This window comes from Eptesicus fuscus, chromosome 13 (assembly GCF_027574615.1).
Source record: "Eptesicus fuscus isolate TK198812 chromosome 13, DD_ASM_mEF_20220401, whole genome shotgun sequence".
Lineage (NCBI taxonomy): Eukaryota > Metazoa > Chordata > Mammalia > Chiroptera > Vespertilionidae > Eptesicus > Eptesicus fuscus.
In genome coordinates this window covers 3,388,097-3,409,725 of record NC_072485.1, presented here as the reverse complement: position 1 = coordinate 3,409,725, position 21,629 = coordinate 3,388,097, and the positions used below count along the sequence as shown (strand labels likewise).

At 48.0% G+C, this 21,629-nt stretch overlaps 1 protein-coding gene across 5 annotated transcripts in view; it reads right to left on the bottom strand.

Moving 5' to 3' along the window:
• Positions 1–21,629, bottom strand: part of SIK3 (SIK family kinase 3) — a 310,082-nt gene that overhangs the window by 13,882 nt on the left and 274,571 nt on the right. For 4 of the 5 annotated variants that reach the window (XR_008557941.1, XM_054725226.1, XM_054725229.1 and 1 more), the window contains exons 7-20: positions 21,152–21,270; positions 20,479–20,589; positions 19,834–19,977; positions 19,130–19,207; positions 18,250–18,359; positions 13,939–14,092; positions 13,537–13,692; positions 9,551–9,621; positions 7,389–7,532; positions 3,806–3,956; positions 2,977–3,102; positions 2,636–2,721; positions 2,069–2,172; positions 528–870 (exon numbers count right to left, since the gene is read on the bottom strand). Coding sequence is in view for 4 of the 5 variants with exons in the window: in XM_054725226.1 (XP_054581201.1) it covers positions 528–870; positions 2,069–2,172; positions 2,636–2,721; positions 2,977–3,102; positions 3,806–3,956; positions 7,389–7,532; positions 9,551–9,621; positions 13,537–13,692; positions 13,939–14,092; positions 18,250–18,359; positions 19,130–19,207; positions 19,834–19,977; positions 20,479–20,589; positions 21,152–21,270 (1,897 nt within the window). In the remaining variant the exon portion in view is untranslated. The remainder of the gene's footprint in view (positions 1–527; positions 871–2,068; positions 2,173–2,635; positions 2,722–2,976; positions 3,103–3,805; positions 3,957–7,388; positions 7,533–9,550; positions 9,622–13,536; positions 13,693–13,938; positions 14,093–18,249; positions 18,360–19,129; positions 19,208–19,833; positions 19,978–20,478; positions 20,590–21,151; positions 21,271–21,629) is intronic. The other variant, XM_054725227.1, reaches the window with a different exon arrangement.

Below are 21,629 nucleotides of genomic sequence, written 5' to 3'. Positions count from 1 at the left end.
ACCAGGCATCCATACTCCCCGGAGAACGGCGCCTCTGTCAGGAGGGAGCACACTGACAGAGAGCTGCGGAGTGGCAGGGAAGGGGGTGCAGCACCTTGCCCCTGCACCCATCACCCAGTGGCGCCCAGGACTTGGGGCACTGTGTATGAGACAGCCCAGCTCTAGGCTGAAGGGAGCAACTATACTACATCACTGGAGCTCCTAAGCAGCACTAATCTTTTAGAATATGACAGACGGAGAGGGAAGGAACCCTCAGGGAACAGGCAAGGGAAACGGGCACTTTTCCCAATGTCTAATAGGCCACTTTTTCCTTGCAGACAAACAGTAAGGCAGCTTTGTCATTTTCCTCCACTATCTCATTAGCATTTTGAGCCCCTATTTGGTCAATAAATAGGTTTCAAGTTCACCCCAAAACCACCGCCCTGATTTAGAGAGAGTGGAAGGAACACGACCACCAGACTCCTCCCTGCTCCCTCCTCCCTCCTGGGTCACCTGGATGGCTCACGGGGTGACCTAGGTAGCCTTACCTGTGGGCTTCTGCACTGTCAGCACTCAGCTGCTTGGACAAGGGCCGATGCCCGTAGTTGAAGGTGGCCAGCAGGTTGGCACGGTGCTGCATCTGGATTTGACTGGCACTGGGGCTGATGGAGGTGCCCCGCCCCACGGAGCCTGCAGCTGCCCCTGGCATGTTGCTGAGCACGCCACCGACAGGCTCCTGCAGCTGGATGGCCACCTGCTGTGGCTGGGTGGGCTGCTGCATGCCCAGGCAGGTGAGCGCCACGCTGGGCGGAGGAGAGCAGTTCTCAGGCTGCTGCTGGAAGACTGCACTGCGGGAGGGTAAGCCCTGGAACTGGGAGGGAGATGCAGCACCTAGAGAGAGAGGAGCCTCAGTGACCAAACGCCCAGGTGGCCTGCCGGCTGCAGATGACCAAACGCCACCCACAGCTCTGCTCCTCAGACTTCGCTGTGCATGAGGCTCATCTGGGGGACTTGTTCAGGCTCCTGGGCCCCACCCACAGCAACCTGATTCAGCAGGTCGGGGAGGGGGCCCATGGGTCTGTATTTCTAATAAGTTGCTCTGAAACTTGGTCCATCGCCTGGCCAGTGTTGCTCAGTGGTTAAGCACTGACCTAGGAACCAGGAGGTCAGGGTTTGATTCCTGGTCAGGGCACATGCCTGGGTTGCAGGCTCGATCCCTAGTGTGGGGCGTGCAGGAGGCAGCTTATCAATGATTCTCTCTCATCATTGATGTTTCCATCTCTCTCTCTCTCTCAATTCTTCTGCCTTCCTCTCTGAAATCAATAAATATCTATTAAAAAACAAACAGTTGGTGCATGGATTGTTCTGAGTAGCTCTGATTTAGAGCAGTGTTTCTCAAATTCTAATGTGCACACCAATGGCCTGGGGGTCTTGCTAAAGTGCAGATGCTGATTTAGCAGCTTTGGGACGGGGCACCGGATGCTGCCTTTCCTGCCGATGGAGCTGCTCAGGGAACCCCGCTCTGAGTAGGAAGAACAGAGACCAGCTCAGACTCCTCAGGGGATCCAGATTGTGTGGCGCTACTGAAGAGATCGCCAGTTTGGAATACTAACTCCTCACAGTCTTGGTCTCCAAAGATCCTCTCGTTGGGGTGCACTTGTCTTCACCTCCTCTAAACACCCATGAGTGGGTCCCCATGTATGAGGAGAACCCAACAGGCCCGGCAACAAGGAAGGCTCTGGCAGCAGCTTTTCAGTTGGTAGAGTTGGAGGGTGTTTTATTAAAAATATTAATAGTTAACCTTTACCAAGAGCTATGTAGTGCCAGGCTGTTCCAAGTGCATATGTTTGTTCATTAAATACTAGTAGTAACCCTATTTTCCATTTGAGAAAGCCCAGGTAAGCTGAAATTAAGTGACTTGACTCAGGTTTCACCACTAAGGATTCAAACCAAGGCAGGCTGGCTCCAGAGCCCACACCTTAATTAAATGCCGCTATTCTGCCATTCAAGTCAACAGTGCGTGGCATTCACAACTGGGATCCATTTGTTCCACGCGGCACACCGGCTCAGGCCGGCCGCCTGCACTCACCATGGGGCTGGCCCACGCTCATCGGGGGAGGACTGCTACTGGGCTGTTTGAAGAGATGGTTGTTGGGATGGTTGGGAGGTGGGCTTGAAGGCTGAATCCTTAACCTTAAAAAACAACAAAACCAGGTAAATCAATTCCCTGAGGTGCCTCCAGAACCTTGAAGTTAGCTTCAGCCATAGCATACACCTCAGCAGAAACTATTTTTTTAGTGCTGATAAGCCTCCAGGCTAGAAAAACATACATGACCCACCCACCACAGCCTCCTTACAACCTATCCACGAATTATTTTACTGGACTTCCCAGACAAAGAGGCAGAGGCCTGAGGGCCTGTGTCTGGCCTCTTGTATTAGATGTCACATTACTTGGTTCGTGTGGCTGAGATAGTGAAGAGGCACAGAAAGCCAGGATGCCAGGGAGGCTGCTGGGATTTAAAGTGGTTTCTCTGCTCTTCAAATAGTTTCTTCCAAGATGGAAGCTGAAGTCAGTCAGAATCTTCCCTATGAGTCAGGCCCAGGACACCGAGCTAGAGAGACAATGGCTTAGGCACGAAACAAAGCGATGCCTTACCTCTGCAGCTGGTGGGTGAGGAGGGCTGGCTGGCTTTCACAGGCGGCCTGAAGAGGCGGGGAGGGCTGAGGAGGGCAGATGGAATCCTAAAACACACGGGGAAGATGGTGAGCCTGAAGATTGACGTGAGCTATTCTCAGGAAGGAAACAGAGAACTACCTGTCCCTGAGACTTAGGCTTTTGTGGTTCATGGAAAAGTTTGATTACCTTTACCCCAACATGTCAACCATAAACAGAACTCAACTCCATTTTGCCCTGCACGATCTCCTCCAAAATTCACAGGCAAACCCGTCATGCTGAGAGCACACTCGGAGCCAGCGGGGAGCGCGCAGGGGGCCTACTTGAATGTGCTGCTGGAGAAGCTGGTGGTGCTGCTCCTGCTGGTACAGCATGTGCTGCTGCTGGGTCTTCTCCAGGGCGCGCTCATCGATCTGCCCCCCGTACAGCTTCCGCAGCTGCTCACACTCCTGGAGGGAAAGCAGTTCATACGGACGCCATGTAGCCAGACCCGCCCCATGCAGTGACGTCAGCAGGAGCACATCCGCCCAAAGGTCTCACGGCAGAAAGAGCCAGGCGAGACCAGTGCCCTCGAGCGCTCACCCCGTCCCCTAAGTATTTATGTGCTAAATATGCACATATATTCACACTCTGCTCTGCATGCACCAATGGAAACACCAAGGATGGGCTGTGCACAAGTGGAAGTGTCCAGTGTGAAATCTGTGTACAAAGAACATGCCACTCAAAGTGTGGTCATCAGAAGGCAGGAAGGAAACTGGCCTGTGGAAGCCTGGAGGTACCCTTCCTTCCTCTGAGAGCACCCTTCTGTACCCACCGGAGAGCGTACCAGGTGGCAGCCATGCCAAGCAAGCTCCCACAAGACCCACTGCCCATTCCAAGAGGAATGCCAGGGCTGCTTACAAGTACTTTCCCTGGTGCTTCCCACTGACACCCACGCCCAGAAGAAATTCCTTCTAGTGAACTTCAGGGACGGGAGGGGCATACAGCCCCTTCGTGGGGCAAGCGAGTCTGATGCTGGGGAACGCTGCATAACAAGAAAGCACAGAGCAGAGGCTATGGCTCTGAACCTGTCAAACGGCAGTACTGCTGCAGGAGGGCAGAAGTGGTCTCTGCTGCCATGCTTCTCCAGAGATGTCCATATCTCTCCATTACCTGCTGCAACTGTTTGATGCTGCTGCTGTTGCCCATTTTTTCCAGGTGGGCTTTAAAGGCCTGGATGCTGGCAGCCCCATCTGAGAACCGGCGCACAGGGGAGAACCGCTCCGTAGGGAGGTGCAGGGTGTTGGAGTCCTTGTAGGTGGAGCTGAATACAGGGGAAGAGAAGGTCAAGGCTAGGACCCAGGGTTCTGAGCAAATCTCCTAGGGATGTGTTCCCGACGATGAGCACAAAGACGCTGCCGCCATGTGGGCCCGCAGCCTGCTCCCTTTCTCAGGGTCCAGGTCTGCGACTTCCATTCCCACTTACCGTAGGCTGGCGTCACTGCCAGCCTGGGGAGGCCCTATCCTGGGATCAAATACACCCAGTTCTTATCACTACGCCAGGAAGGAGAGAAGAGGTGCGAGTGATCCCTCAGGCCAAGCTGCAGAGGAACTCCTCTGGTTTAGCATCACATCTCTGTCTAGGGCCTTTAGAAACCTATTTCACTGTTTGACGCAAAGCTGCCCCTGAGCAGTAAGCTCTGTACAACCGGAAGGAAACTACAGTCAGCTTTGTGGTCAACGGTCAGCCCTGGAAACCACAGGTTCTGTGCTATAAAGTGGGGGGCAGTGGGGACTTCTCCCCAGATGGTGACAGCACATTTTTAAGGAATGTGGCCCTCAAGGATGCACATACCTGGCCAGTGCATACAAGGCTAGCTACTGTGAAATGCACTGCTCAGAGCAGCCGCACCTTCCCGCCTCCTAAGGAAAGAGCACCCATGTGGATTACCTTCAAAATCCACTGATCGATCCGCGCATAGCCAGAACCTTACAGAAAGAACAGCTATTGATAAGGACTGCCTGAGACAGCACCAGGGCTAGAAGCTAACACCTATACCTGTTACCTAACCAGAAAGAGATGTTTGTGAGGAAGCAGATAAAATGTTCCCAAGCAGCATTCCAGCAGCCACGGAAGGGTCAGGGTTCATGTCCAGGGCAGGGATGGCAGCACAGTGAACTTGGGGTGAAATGAGCACCCGGCCAGGTACTCATTCTGGACGGAAGCAGAACCCAGGCTAAGGAAGCAGGCTAACGAGTGAGTTCAAATGCAGTGCCACAGGGAGGGGAGGAGTCCGGTGACAAAGCAGAGAGGTCAGGAGTTCTGGAGCAGGTGAACGCCCTTGACCCCTCTGGCCAGGACTTCTGTTTGGGACTCAGCAGTGCGCTAATGAGACGAGCATGCACGCATTTGTTTCAGTAACACAAAGACAAACTTTTGAGCAGACACACCCCGAACAGCTATCTGAAGGCTGCTTTCAGGGGCATTCCCTCCATCCTTCCCAGTTCTGTTTCTGCTTCAGGTGTTTGGAGTTAAAGCAAGCAAATACTATTTCCTCCTACAATGTTATTCTCTCGCTTTCAATATTACTGACAATGGACACATTTCTGATTCGCTCAGAAAGCTGTGTTCTTCAATTCAGTCCACCTGCACAATCCCGTTATCTCCATCGGAGCCGCCTCCTGGCCAGGCAGTTCCTGGCTGTCCCGGAAGCACAGGCTGTGGGCGCCGACCGGCGGGTCAGCCCAGCAGAGATGCCAGGGAGGCAGTTTGGATAGCCCAACCGCGCTTTTTTACCAGCAATCCTATTCAAACCCACGCCGCTTCCCTCAGGCTGTTCCCACTGCACTTCCAAACCAGGACTGTTCACCCTCTGCATGAAATCCAGCTTGTGCCGGGTTTTAAAAAAGAATTACACTCAAAAACTTAAAAAATTCTAAATTACACACTTCCAAGTTAAAAAGGTTGATCAGATTCCTCTTTTGTCTCAATGTGGGTTTTCATCTATTATACCCTAGAAGAAAAAGATGCTGTTCTTGAGTGATTTCCTCCAGAAGAATAAGAGAAATTCAATAGCCTATCTAGGCCACCCATTCTAAGTGTTTTATGCCCTTGAAAAGCTTCTATTTTCCCCTGAAAACTAATTTCAGTCTCTTGTGTTGCCATATTTTCACAGTATCCCCATCAAGGCATGCTGAGTTTGCATAAATGTCCCACCTCACACAATCTGCCACTCATAAAGCATTTATTTCAATTCAGACGGGCTTGACCACAGGAAACCTGACGGCAGGCAGTCCCAGCAGGGAGACCTGTGTGGTCTTCCTTTCTAACAAATGGAAGCAGGACCCAGTCTGATAAAGGTGGCTATGGAGGCGTGCCAACCGCCATGTTTCTCTGATAACAGTACCTCCAGAGGAGCACTTCCAATTAAACAAGGATGCCAAAGGGCTCAGCTGAACAACAGACCCAGACGAGGCTGCAGAATTAATTGTCAGGCAGGGAGGAGGGGAAGACAGAAACAAGGAGAAACAAAGTGGTGGATGTCTGTTAGGTAAGTGTAGAGCTCAGGGTCATGAAGAAATCGTAGGAAATGTATGGGATGGAAAGGCAGCTCTCCAATAATCACTCCAAGTACCAACGTAGGTCCTCAGAGATTTTCCTGAGGAAAATACTTTCTGTCATCGGAGTTTTATTTGAGAATCATCATTCCTGCTACTCCTAACACACTACTTTTTTTACTAAGCTATTCGGGGTCATTTGCAAAAGCTTATCTCCCTTCTTTCAGAGTTCCAACGTGGCATAATCATGCCTCCGTCTGCTCAGAGTTCACCTGTCTCTGCTGATGACATCAGTGCCCAATGGGGAACGAGTCACAATAAAAACACGGTCAAACTTGCCAGTGTGACTGGCGGCAACATTTAAGCAGCACCGTTATAAACCGAATTCCCTTGAAATCTGACTGCTTTTCAACCTTCCCAAGTAAGAATGCTTTTCATTGTCCTTTCAAAAAGATTATAATAAAATAAGCTCTAGGAATTTAGGGTGGCTTTGAGAGTGTGATCCATGAGTTTGGGTATGTTTTCAGAATGCGCATAGCTAAGGTTTTTAGCCACCAAGGTATTCACAGAAGATAATCATCCTAATCTAGTCAAGTGGCATTCTTCTTGCTTTCAGGCTTACTTGGATTCAATTTTGTCTGGTTTTCTTGGCCAGCTACGGTTAAATTTCTTTTAATTTTTTCAAGAGAATGAGCTATCCATGTGACAGCCCCAGTAAAAGAACTTGCCATCCGAATCCTGCTTGAGTGGCCGCTTGAAGAGGATGCTGTGCCTGTGCTGCCACTCACAAAGGGGCGTGTGTCCTCCACTCCCTGGCTCACTGCTCAGTGGTAACATGATCAGAAATGCTCATTCTTTTGAGGGCAATGTGTCATTAAAGGTCATCTATTAACATGGCTACACATCCTCTCATATCCAGTTGGCCCTCTGAGAGCTTCACCTTCTTGTAGGTTTCAAGTTCAATTTCACCTATGAGTCAACATCTAGAATCACAAGAATCACCGCAGACAATACATGAGCCTACAAGGCAATGGGAAAGAAGAATCCTACATTGCTCTGTGCACTGCTTGGTGCCCGGAGCTGAGAAGACGTAGTTCAGGATGCTATTTAAAGCCTCGATGCTAGTCACCATCACTAGTCAGAAGGGTGCCTGTCCGATGAGCCTCAAGGAGCTCACATAGCTCATGTGGCTACTCACCGATGCTGATCAGGTACCAGGTGAGGGGGCCAGACCCGGGAACGGAAAGGCTGCTGTCCTAGCTGCCGCTGTAGGTCCGGTGGGATTTCGGCCGTAGGGTTGGTCATGGCCAGTGTATGCCTTTTGGACCTATTTGCCAAGTACCTGCAACAAGCAGGAGCACATTTCATAGTAAAAAAAACCAGCCAGGACTGTTCCTCAGCAAGAAGCATCAGAAGTTAACGTACAGCACTCCGAGTGGAATGGTGCCGGAGCTCCACAAGGGCTCCATGGCGAACAGATCCCTGCTGGATGCGTGAGGCTCATCCACCGCCAGTAGAAGCGGCTTACCGCTGGCGTGACGGACCTGGGGCCTGCGAGCAGCCATGGGAGAGGAGAGCAGAGGCAGCTACAGAGAAGAATGATCCTTTCCTTCCACTGGACAGAAGAATCTTTTCCCTACTTATTATTCTTCTTTTCCCTCCAAGTTTCAAAAAATGTAAGAGAAAATAAGCTCGAAGGACCGTTCCTAGAGATGAGCCAAGGGAGATATTCAGAAGGTCCCCATGTCTCCGACCCCAGGTCCCCAGGTTTTAAGCCGGACCTCACTACAAGTCTTGGAAAACAGCTTTCCATTCAGGGAGAGCGAACTCAAACCTCCCTTCCCCCGGGCCCCTGACTGCAAGTCAGCCATCAGAGAAGACAGACTGATATTGTTCCCTGGGATCAACTTCTCTAGAGGACAAGAAGTGAAACCACAAGAAATGCTTAGAATTAATTCGGGGGGGGGGGGGGGATGCAAGACAAGAAAACAGAAGTTTCAAAAGCTGAAGAGTTGATGAGCTGCTGCCTTTAATCTGAAGATACTGGTTCCCTTCATCTGGTTAAGCATTATTCCTTTTTGTCTCAAAACGCACAGGCATATTATCCTTTAAATGTTGGTCTAAAGAAGAAAAAAAGGTGGGGCACAAGGAAGTGAGTCCAAGAGAAAGACGATAAAATGAAACACTGCTGTCTAATTAAAGCAGCGAGGCAGTTACGTTTCCTAGTTTCTCTTACGACACCAGCAGGACCCATTTACAATTTCATATACTGTTATCAACAAACTACAGAAACTACAGCATCAAGAGGAAAAAAAGTTACAATTGTTCTTCTACTGGCTAAGCTGTGGGAGGAGCTGACCCGCTTGCCAACACCCCGGTTCTCCACCCTTCTTCCCACGGGGACCGGCTTCTGTTAGAACAGCAGCTCTCACGGAGCGCCTGGGTAGAAGTGTGCTGGCCAGCAACCATCAGGCTCTTAAAAAGTGCTCTGGTTTCATTCCTAACTACTCTGCCCATTTAAGATAAAACAGTTAACAGACTATAGAGCATTAATGGTATGTAAACTTGGAAAAGAGTAAGCCATTAGTGGTTTAATATCCATTTGATAAAGATACCCAAAGTTCCCCCAAGAGCCCATGAAAACTATTTTATTTCAACTTCCCTCAAGGGAAAAACATATAATCTTGAGGAACACCTGTATTTCTGGGAAAATACATGCAGAATTCTGTTCAAACCCTGCTCCCTGGAAAATAAGAATGGCAACTCCCACAGCGGGGCATGGGAGGAGCTGAGGGCCATGGCTAATGGAACTGAGGTAAAATGAACAGCCAGTGTGCCTGATGGTCACTGCTGTTTTCTGTGGATTAGGCACCGCTCAACAAGATTCTGTAAACCATAGATATTTGCATCTGTCACTGGCCCAACCGCATATTCTTTTCAAGCGAACAGTACCAGAGGTATTCATTCTCCCAGAAAGGAGGAGTCCATGCCAGAGGTCCATGGCTAGCCTTGCTAGGATCACTGTCATCCCAAATCTCCAATTCCTGTTCGGTAAACAGTCCCTGGCAGGTAGGAGCAGGCGTAGTGCCCTGTGAATACTATGAGCTGCAATATGAAGGCAGGGGACAAGGAAGGTCAGAGGGTGGAGAGGAGTGTTCTTATGGTTCTTGCTTTCACTCAGGGGACTTCCAATGGCGTTTACAGAAATGAAATTTTCTGGGGAGTCTTCTGTTCCTTCAAGGTGGGAGGAACATGCCATCTGGCTTGAGCAGAGACCACACAAATGCAGCTGCACTGTACCCTCCGTGGGCAGAGGCGACCTTTCGCTGGCTGCAGGTGAGCCTGCCGACGCCACATTACCTCTGCACAGCTTCCTGATCTGGCTCCCCGTCCGAGCTCTCCTCGTCCACAGGGGTCACTGCTGGCACCGCCTGACAGAGACAGAAAGGACAGGCTCAAGCTCTGCTGCTTCTGCAATAGCTCTCATTCTGGAAACTGCCTAGCGAGTGGGTCTTCCCCTTCGTTTTCTTATTCACACAATGTTTTGTAGGCCCCCTGGGCTACACACACCTTTCAGATAGCTTTCTATTTTTCCATTTTTACCTTGTTCAGGTGATTTTAATTTGGATTTCTTCCTCTGATTCATCTTCATTCATTCATTCATTTACCCAACAAATAGCTGAATACCTACTATGTTCCAGGATAAAATGTAGTTCTGGCCCTCATTTTACAGTTTAGTGCAGGACAGAGACAAGTTCAAAGACAATTTCAAAACAGCAAGACCAAGTCCTCCCTGGGGCACTTGGGAGCGGAGGAAGGTGTCTTGGAGGAGGTGACATTCACCTGAGACCTGACCCGTGAACAGGAGCTAGCCAAGGAAAGGGGGAAGGAGTCACAAGCCTTCGAGGTCCTAGGCTCAGAGAACAGAGAAGGCCTGCGGGTGCTTAGGAACCCAAGAATACAGCAGAAGCTGGTTCCCTGGACTAAGACGTGACCTGGGGCGCAGATTCGTGCTATTTCCAGAGTTAGGTATCTTTAACTTCAGAAAGGCATGAGGGTTCTTAAAAACTGCATTTTAGTACATACATGTAATTGTGCAGTTGCAATTTAATGCTTTTTAAAAAAAAAAAATCTTCATCCAAGGATATGTTTTTATTGATTTAAGAGAGAGAGGAAGGGAGAGAGAAACACTGACTGATCAGTTGCCTCCCATACATGTCTCAACAGGGATCAAACCCGCAACCTATGTATGTGCTCTGACTGGGAATTGAACCTGCAACCTTTTGGTACATGGAAAGAGGCTCCAATCAACTGAGCGACTTAGCCAGGGCCGCGATTCCATGCTTTAAAATAGTGGTGACCCACCACCACGTGTAAGTGAAATGAGAACTTCCACCAAGCATGCATTCCTGTGGCTCTCCCCACTGCTATGGACTGGACACCATGCATTCTTGACAGCTATGCACAGGGCTCACATAGTCACCAGGCCTCAGGCACTAGAGCAAGAATCACACTTAAATTATACAAAAAAGCATTTTATGAAGTGGATAATTATAAACCAAAACAAAAAATCTTTGGAGTAATTCCATTGTTTAAATGCTTCTAGCGTTTCCAAGTCCATTATTACAAGTCTATAAAGGCCCGGAGTAACAGGACTGAGAGGTGGCGGCTATGGGGGGTGCAGAAGAGGAGCGCCGTGGCCAGTGATTCCTGGCATTGCATACCACATTAAAACTTTATTTTGAGGAGGGGGCAGTGGTAAACCACTGAAGGATTTCAAACAGGGACATGATGTTCCAAGATCTGTATTTTAGAAAGCTCGTGTACATTAGCCGCAGAGTGAAAAGTGCTGGTGGCAGGCCAGTTAGGAGGCCACTGTATTAATTTAGGCAAAGGATGACAGTGATTTAAGGAAGAGCAGTGAAGATGGACAGAAATAATATATTTACTTTATAGGCATTGAGTGAATAATTTGATATGGGAAATAAGGGAGAGGAAGATTTAAAGATAAAACTCACATTCCTGGCTTGTCGAATCAGGAGATGACAGTGCTTTCACAGTTTAATAGGCAGGCCAAGTTCATTTGGGGACATGCTGGATTAAAGCTGTGAGTGCCTGTGGACACCAACTAAATATGTGCAGTAGGCAGGCATCTATACTAATAAAAGCGTAATATGCTAATTAGACCAGGTTGACCGGACATCTTCCAGTCATCCTGCCTTCCTTCCGGACAAAGCCATGGTGGTGGGGGCCAAGGCAGAGGCAGTTAGGGGCGATCAGGCTGGCAGGGGGGGGAGCAGTAAGGGGTGATCAGGCGGGCAGGGGGGAGCAGTTGGGGATGATCAGGCTGGCATGGGAGGGCAGCTGGGGGCAATTGGGCTGGCAGGGGAGAGCAGTTGGAGGTGATCGGGCTGGCAGGGGAAGGCAGTTGGGGGTGATCAGGCCAACAGGGGAGGGCAGTTAGGCAGCAATCAGGCAGGCAGGCAGACGCGGTTAGGGGCAATCAGGCAGGCAGGCAGGCGAGTGGTTAGGAGCCAGCGGTCCCGGATTATGAGAGGGATGTCTGACTGCCGGGTTAGGCCCGATTCCTAAACCAGCAGTCGGATGTCCCCCGAGGGGTCCTGGATTGGAGAGGGTGCAGGCTGGGCTGAGGTAACCCACACCCCCCCTTCATGAATTTCATGCCCTGGGCCTCTAATATATATATATAGATATACTAGAGGCCCATTGCACGATATTCGTGCAAAAATAGGCCTTCCTTCCCCTGGCTTCCCTCCCGGCTGCCCGGGAGCCACCAAGTCCCCGCTCCTGGGCTGCCAGAGGGCCAGCAAGTCCTTGATCCCAGCTGGAACACTGCTCCTGTAGCTCCCTCCGCCTCCCCTCCCCCTCATAGCAGGCATCCCGCCCCGCCCGGCCACTCCGCACCTGCATATGCAAATTAACCCACCATCTTTGTCAGGTTAATTTGCATACTCACTCCTGATTGGCTGTAGGCATAGTGGAGGTACAGTCAATTTACATGTTTGTCTATTATTAGGTAAGATATATATCTCCAAAAGAGCATGTGGGGCTGCAGAATCACCTGGTAACAAAAATTATGGGAGTGGGCAAAACCACCCAGACAGAGTATGTAAAAAGAAATGGAAATAGGGATTAAGATAAAAGTTGGGGTTTCACCAACTTCAAGGAACAAGCACAAAGGAAAACTGAAAAGAACCAAAGAAAATATTTCAAAGAGAAAATGGTCAATAGTGACTCACACAGTTGGGAGGTCCAGAAAGACAAAAGTTAAAACTGTCCACTGGATTTACCAACAAAAGTTTGTTACTGATCTTTGCAAGAACAGCTCCAACAGGCAGAGCAAGTCCCTCCACCTCCCTCAAAGCTGTCCTGGCCCTCACAGCTGCCCTGACCCTGCTCTCTCCAAGTTCGTCTGCCGCCTACCAGTCCCGTTACTCTCCCTGGCCCTTAATCATATACGGCCTTGCACTATTCCAATGGTGCAGCGAGGCCAGGAACTGTAAACATGATTCTTTCCTTTTCCAGACCCGTGTCAAGCCACACACTTGTGGTACTAATCCATGATAAGGTAAGCACAGAAACTGAATAAGATTTAAAAATCTTAAAAAAAAAGAAAGTAATGTTTTAAAGAGTTATGGATATAATCAATATCCAATCTTATGGTACTATGAGATTGGATGAACAAATGAATGAATGAATGAATTTACCCATGACAGGAAAATAACTTGAAATAAACAACCCAGAGTGAGGGGTGAGGGTAACAATCTTTGCATGTAACCATCATATAAAAGAGATGGGACTGAGGGACACCAACTGACTAGGCTAGAACTTGTGAAAGCCAATCAAGTGATCCAGGTGGTACCCAAAACACAAGGCAGTGCTAATCAAAGGAGAAATGGTGGATAGAAGGTAATTTTGGAAACCAACCTAAAGAGCAATTTATTACAGAGAAAACGGTTAGCGTGTGTTGCCCTCTGGTCGAGAGCAGTTACCTGTGGGAAGGCTGAGCTAGGAGACTTCCCCGCCTCCAAACTGAGGGGGGAGCAGATGCACTTAACTAGGTGTAAGTGGTCCGCAAGGATGAGTCTCTCTGGGAGCAGGCTTCAGTGTAGAAATTATTTGGTTAAGAAAAGAAGTTAGCCAAAATATAAGACTGGAAAAGTCTACTAGACTGAGGAAAATGTGATTATCTTTAACACCCTAAGTTTAGAGAAAGAGGAAATTCAGATGTTTAGGTTGGAAAGCCTCTTTTTCCCATCCTATGCTCACAACCTCTTTATCAAAAGTCTCAGAGAGAGTAAGCTGGACTCTGTGCTGCTACTCACTGGTGTCATGGTGACAAGTGGGGAGGGTCCCCGTGGGCGCTTCAGCAGCTGCTGGGCATGTAGTTGGATGTTGGCTCCTCCATCTGAAGCCCTTCGGCCAAGGGGACCCATTCCATTTAGCAGCTGGAGGGGAGGCGGCTGTAACAGGGACTGCTCCTGTCGGGAGTGGAGTGGGAAGGACAGATTGATGAGGCAGGGGGAGAGGAGGAGAGAAAACAGAAGTACTCTCATCCACTGATGTTAAGGGACCCTTGGCTTTAATGGAGACTAGAGAAATCTTCCCTCGCACCCAGATGCTTTCCTTCTCTACAAAGACACCCTTAAATCCTGGAAGGCCTCTCAGTCTCTTAAAGGAGTTAAAATGTGTTTCTTTTGGGCAAGCCCTCTCCCATATCCAGGTACCTTGTACTCAAGCTGCCCAGTTGGTTGCAAATTTTGCATGGGCAACAGGTTGTGCATGAAGTTCATGTTAGGGGCCACCTGTAGGAATGGAGCCTGTGGGTTGACTCCAGGAAAGCCAGGTAGGAGCTTCTGCAGATCGTCCATAACTTCCATGCTAAAAGAAACAGGATGACAGAGAAGTCTGGTTAATATTCTTTTAAGTTTTTTTTTGTTTTTAAAAAAATCTTTATTAAGAGTATGACAGATACCTTCCTTTTATCCCTCCATTGAACCTGGTTCCCACCCTGCCCCAGGCCTTCACCACCCTATTGTCTGTGTCCATAAGTAATGTATATATGCATATAAGATCTTTGGTTAATTTCTTCCCACACCCCCTCACTCCTCCCCTCTGAGATTTGACAGTCTGTTCCATGTTTCCATTCCTCTTGATGCTATTGTATTCATCAATTTATTTTGTTCATTAGATTTCTTGTTCATTTATTTTTATATGCAATTGTTAATAGATATGTATTTATTGGCATTTTATTGCTCATTTTTTTTATTCTTCTTTTTCTTAAAGAATACTTTTTTTTTTTAATTGATTTTTTACAGAAAGGAAGGGAGAGGAATAGAGAGTTAGAAACATCGATCAGCTGCCTCCTGCACACCTCCTACTGGGGATGTGCCGGCAACCAAGGTACATGCCCTTGACCGGAATCGAACCTGGGACCTTTCAGTCTGCAGACTGACGCTCTATCCACTGAGCCAAACCAGTTAGGGCAAAGAATACTCTTCAATACTTCATGTAATACTGGTTTGGTGGTGATGAACTCCTTTAGCTTTTTCTTGTTTGTGAAGATCTTTATTGGACCTTCAATTCTACTAGTAAATGATAACTTTGCTGGGTAATCTTGGTTGTAGGTCCTTACTATTCATCACTTTGAATATTTCTTGCCATTCCCTTCTGGCCTGCAAAGTTTCTGTTGAGAAATCAGCTGACAGTCGTATGGGCGCTCCCTTGTAGGCAACTAACTGCTTTTCTCTTGCTGCTTTTAAGAGCCTCTCTTTGTCTTTAGTCCTTGGCATTTTAATTATGATGTGTCTTGGTGTGGGCCTCTTTGGGTTCCTCGTATTTAGGACTCTGCGCTTCCTGGACTTGTAAGTCTATTTCTTTCACCAGGTAGGGCAAGTTTTCTGTCATTATTTCCTCAAATAGGTTTTCAGTATCCATCTTGTTCTCTCTTCTCCTTCTGGCGCCCCAAAAATGCAAATGTTGGTTCACTTTAAGTTATCCAGAGGCTCCATATACTATCTTCATATTTTTGGATTCTTTTTCTTCTGGTTGGATGTTTTTTGCTTCCTCATATTCAAATCATTGATTTGATTCTCGGAATTCTCTACTCTTCTGTTGAATCCCTGTAAATTATTCTTTATTTCAGTTGCTGTATGCTTAATTTCTGACTGGTCCTTTTTCATGTCTTTGACGTTTTCACTAAGATCCTTGGAAGTTTCATTAATCTCCTTGAAGCTCTCATTAAGATCTTTGAGCAACCTTATAACCATTGTTTTGAACTTTGTATCCAGTAGTTTGCTTGCTTCCATTTGTGACATTTCTTTGTCTCTGCATGTTGGCTGCTTCCCTGTATTTGTTTCTATGTATTAGGTAGCGCTGTTATGTCTCCTGGATTTGGTAGAGTGGCCTTGTGTAGTAGGTGTACTGTAGGACCCCATGGTTCAGTCTCCCCAGTCACCTGAGCTGGTTACTCTAGGTGCACCCGTGTGGGCTGTGTGCACTGTTCTGTTGTAATTGAGCCTTGATTGCTGTTGGCATCACTTCCAGGCCAATTGGCTATGAGGACCAGCTGTGACTAAGTGGAAGAGTTGCTGTGCAGGAGACATCCCTATGGAGCAGGACTTGCTTCAGTGGGGCTTTGGTGCTCACTGAGTCTGCCCCTTGAGTGTGTCGCTTGTGGATGTATAGTTGTAATCTGGTATGGTCTGAAGCAGTCCACTGTAAGGTGCACTGCCTCTGGGGCCTCCTAGGAGGTGCAAAGTCAGCCATTGCCTGGGGCCACCCAGCAGGAGCTACAGAGGGATCTGCAAAGTTTTCCTATTTGTATTGGGTTTAGAAGTGTCTGGGCAAGGCCCAGCTGTGAAGGAAGGCAGGCTGGTGATAGTGCTAGGTCTTGGGTCTCTTATTGATAGGTATGGAGAACGCTGACACCAGCTGTTGCTTTTTTGAGAGATTTAAGCAAAGTCTGAAGCTTGAGCCAGGACAGGCCATTCATATGGAAAAGCTGCTGCAAACAGCTTGGGTGAGGTGTCAAACTGGATGGGGCGGGGTCTCAGGAATCATCATGGTGGAGTGAACAGTGTCGGCCACAATGATGGAAACTGAGATATGACTGCTAATTAGGTCTGTAACAGGGGAGGTCCCAGGATAGCAACAATGACCCCTGAGAACACCCTGGTCTGAGAGAAAGCCTCCCCTGAGTTCCTGCCCCAATACCAGACAGTCCAATTCCTCTTCCTATGTCCCTGGATTCCCCCAAAGCTGCCACCTGGTGCTGGAGCTCAGAGGAAGCGGGACCTTGTAAGTCAGTGCACAGGCTCTTTAACAGGAACTGCTGGGTCTCCTGCAGCCTCTGTTACTCAGCCACAATCCTGGCTGGTTTTTACAGCCCAAAGTTAGGGGGCCTTCTCTGCCCAGCTCTGGAACCCTGGGCTGGGGGTTTGGTATGGGGCTGGGACCCCCTGCTTCTTCTTACAGGAGGCCTTGGCAATATCTCCCAATTAAAAAAATGCCACAGCCTGTTCAGCACCTCTGCCCCTCCTACCAGTCTTGATGTGCTTTCTTCTTTACTTCTCTAGTTGTAAGACTTCCATTCAGCCGCTGTGAATGATGATTGTTCTTTATTTTAGTTGTCATTTTGATGTGGTTGTGGGAGGTGGTGAATACTGGTGTTTATCTATGCTACCATCTTCTCTGGTTAATATTCTTACTCAAAAGTGCTATATCCCAAAACTGATGAAACTGATAAATTCAGTATAATTTATTTTATTATATATTTTTCACTTTCCCTGCAAATTTGTATTTCTCTCTAAGATCTCAACGCAAGTAGAAGCCCAATGTGTGGAACCTGGCTGCCTGCCACTTTACTGTTTGGAACTGGGGACTGCTATTCTTTATTGACCACTCATGTGAAACCACCAGTTCTGAGCCCCAAGGAAATACTGGCACCAGTCCAGCTTGGGCCTGCACAGTCTGGAGGTGAACAGCACATTTCTGGAGGACATAGGCCACTCACTAAAACCTGGCTACCCGGAATAGCAACTCATTCCCCAGGGAAAGAAGGCAATTCCTCCTGTCAGTGGTGGCAGCACAGACACGCCGCGATGTGCAGGGCTGTGATGCTCCTGCAGTGGCATTCACAGCACACTTTAAACCAAGAGGTCTTTCCACTAGCAGAGCAATACTGCGGACACAGCCTTTGGAGCCAGAATGTTCCCTTGTTGCCTGTGTGAATGTAGGCCAAGAATGAGAAACCTAAAGCAAGCAAATCAGCAGGCCTAGGGATCTTTTTTCTGGAAAAAGAGGTATTTTCAGAGAAAAGAAGTATTTATTAAAAAAACAACAACTAGCTTTACATCTAGTTGAACTCTCAAGAGAACTCTCTGACACAACCTTCTCTTCTCTACACAGTAAAGGAAGTACCCAGAAAAGATGTAAGGGCATTTTTAATGTTGAGTCTTCAAATGTAGAACAAAAAAGGAGAGAGCCAGCCTTCAGGACATCTCCCAGGTGGGAGGGCATCAGGGACATACAGAAGGACTATTTTGGAAAAACACTTTGGGAAACTGGTACTTATTCAGTAGGATTTTCGATTTCTGTTTCCTTAATTTAATTTGTAATACAGATCAACCACACCATATCCTTTGTCCTCACTTCCAAGATGAGTCTTACATTAGAACATGTAGCGACCATCTCTCGAAGCTGTCAGTCAAACAAACTTTGAGAGGCACTTTCACATAACTTAGATCAGAAGACCTCATCCTTTGTGGACACAGAGACTATCACACTCTTCACCAAAATGTTGCGATTAATTGGCATGATGGTGGCTAATGGCCCACCATCCATTAGGGGCAGCTCTGTAATATTTTTAGCAAATCAAATCTGGTCTACTGGGGACCCTGAGCTGGGTTACAAACATGACTTGGCCACCGGATTAGTGTTCATCTGGGAGACACAATGAAGTAGGAAAAATGCACTGGTGGGAATTCAGTCAGGTGGGACTTCTTGGCCCTGAGGTTAATTAGAGCTCGGATACTCACCGGGGGTCAGCCACGCCCACTGTGTGCCTCCTCATGGACAAATAGCGAACCAATGCTTCCGGGGAAGGCTCTTCACCCTCATCACTGTCCAAGTTTACTGTCCCATCCGGCTGAGGTGAAAGAAAACACAACTGAATTAGTCATGAGAAATAATCCTATATAATAAAGAGGTAATATGCAAATTGACCATCACTCCAACACACAAGATGGCCACCCCCATGTGGACACAAGATGGCCACCACAAGATGGGCAGCAGGGGAAGGCAGTTGAGGGCGATCAGGCCAGCAGGGGAGGGCAGTTGGGAGAGACAAGGCCTGCAGGGGAGGGCAGTTGGCGGGGGGACCAGACCAGCAGGGGAGGGCAGTTGGGGGGGGGACCAGGCCATCAGGGGAGGGCAGTTGGGGGGGACCAGGCCTGCAGGGAAGGGCAATTGCGGGGAGGGGGACCAGACCAGCAGGGGAGGGCAGTTGGGGGTGACCAGGCCGGAAGGGGAGGGCAGTTAGGGGCAATTGGGCTGGCAGGGGAGCAGTTAGGTGTTGATCAGGCTGGCAGGGGAGTGGTTAGGGGGTGATCAGGCTGGCAGGCAGAAGCTGTTAGGGGCAATCAGGCATGCAGGCAGGCGAGCAGTTGGGAGCCTGCAGTCCTGGATTGTGAGAGGGATGTCCAACTGCCCGTTTAGGCCCGATCCTGGAATAGGGCCTATACAGGCAGTCGGACATCCCTTGAGGGGTCCCAGATTGGAGAGGGTGCAGGCTGGGCTGAGGGACACACACGCCCTCTCCCCACCCCATGCACGAATTTCGTGCACCGGGCCTCTAGTTAGAAATAAAAGTAAGGAAAGGAAGCAAGAACATGGGAAAGATTTCAGCTGGCCACTTGCCTCCACAATCTGGTTCTCCGGGTTGATCAGCTGCACCTGTGGAACGCTGATGTTCATAGTGGTGCCCGCCTGCTCCGCCTGGAAAGAAGTACATCCAGACACACACATACTGTAAACACTAGAGGGAAAGGATAGTCTTTCAAAGTGTTGTTTTTATTTTTAATCCTCTAATAAACATAGAGGATATGTTTTTATTGATTTTAAGGAGAGAGGAAGAAAGAGAGAAACATGTGAGAGAGAAACATCGATTGGTTGCCGTCCATACACACCCCAGACCAGAGATCAAACCCACAACCTAGGTATGTGCCCTGACTGGGAATCAAACTCACAACCTTTTGGATGATGCTCCAACCAACTGAGTCACCCATCCAGGGCTCAAAGTAGCCTTGATTGCTAAAGTCTATATTTCTACCTCTGACTCTTTGGTTCCTTAGAAGCTATATTAAGAGAGGTGTTTTTTGTTGTTGTTGTTTTAGAAACAACAGTCTCAATGATTTGCTGCTTCTTAAAAAAACAACAACCACACACTGCAACTACTGTCTACCTCAAGTACGTGAATACCCTTCCATCTTCTCTAAGAAAGTTCCAATCTTTGCTTGATCTCTGGACTTAAGAATTCCTGAGCAGTGGCTAACCACCCTCCGTCCCCCCCGCCCCTTTAAATGTTACTTGTCCTGAATCAGGTCACAGGAATCATTGCCTACCTGGATACTGACTGGTGCTTGAAAGGCCATGGCTCGGGGCACGCTGGGAGGTACTCCGACATGCAGGGTTTTATGTCTCTTATGTCGATCACACAGCAGATGATAGATTGCACTATAGTGATCATAGGCATCTGTACTTAATGACTACCAGGAGAGAAAGGAAAAGAGTGAAATGGCATCTCAATGACCAAACTCTTTCAATACAACATTACAAGACCAAAGCATCTCTGTTCCAAGACCTGGAGAGGGGCAGAGGAAGAACAAGGGGGAAACAAAAAGATCCAAGTTCCTGCTGGTCGCCAGATGGGAGGGGTGGGTGAAAAGGAGGTGGGAGTAAGAAGCACAAATTGGTGGTTATAAAATAGTCATGGAGATGCAAAGCACGGCATAGGGTAGACAGTCAACAGCATGGTATAAGACGGGTATTAGACTTATTGGAGTAATCACTTCGTAAGTTATATAAATGTCTTATCTCTATGTTGTACACCTGTAACTAATATAATATTGTATATCAACTATAATTGAAAAATTTAAAAAATTATTTAAATAAAAAAGACCCAAGTTCCCAAGGAGAAAACATTTAAAAAGGCAGGCCAGAGGGAGTATGGCTACATTTCCCTTTGTTCTCCATTCCTTTAGAGATACCTGTAGTGTCCGCTCTCTGTCCAGTCCAATGTCCTCCATGGCCAACAGGACATCCTCATTCAAAATGTCTATCTGTCTTTCTTCTTTTAGTTGTCGGCATTCAGCTATTAACTGTAACATTAAAAAAAAACAAAAGATAAGCCATCAAACCCCAAATTAGCTATGCTAAAATGACATATCACATATGCATGTCACCACACATCAAGCTGTTCCAGGGCCCTAGCTTGGGATATTTTTGGCCTCTGACAAAGCCCAAGCAATAAAGCCCCAGGGTATGTAGCTGTGAGAAGATAAGATCCTCATTTTCATGAGCAACTTTGGGGTACCTGGGATGGCAACAATGGTTTAAATAAAGGTATGCTACAGGAGCCACCGAGCTAGCACACTAGGACAAGAGGAAGAGACGTCCTCATGGTGGGTAAGCTGCAGAACTATGGGCTGTACTGTCTCAAAAGCCAAGAGACTGTGACTTGGGGATAAGTAGTAGGGAACTGGTCTCACTGTTCTCCATCAGCTGCTGATTTAAAAGTCCTACTTTCACTCCTTGCTGAGTATTGCCCAATAGTTTGTTCCCAGGGCCACCTTTTCATGTCCTGGCCTGATTACAATCTCATGCAAAAGAGGTTTCAGTAGTTCTGAGAAGAGTTCCCTAAGGCAAGTGGTGCTCACTCACCCTGTCAAAGTTGGGGTCGTTGTCCCCTAACTTCATCCACTTGTGTTTGCATATCTGCTCCATTGAGAGGCGCTTACTCGGGTCCAACACCAGCATGTGGCGGATCAAGTGCTCACATTCTGCAACAAAGAGCCTGCATTTAATCCCGTGATGGCAGTAGCAGTGGTGCCCCCAGCAAGGCAAGGTGAGTAGGGAGATTTTCAAGTTCCTTGCTTCTCATTTGTCTCTCTTGCTCCTTGATCCTTACCTATGTCATTGCTTACTCCAGAGGGATTGGCAAAGGCGGAAAGAGGTAGAGAAAAGAGAAATTCAAATCTGGTAGGCTGGTTAATACCTTCACTAAAAGTCTGATTAGAAAAAGTCTCAGGATAATCCATAGATTTCATTTATTTATATTATGTATGGCCCCATTTAACACAATTAATGAGGGGATGAATGTCCTTGAAAGACATTCAGTGTAGTATAAGGTCCTCAGAAT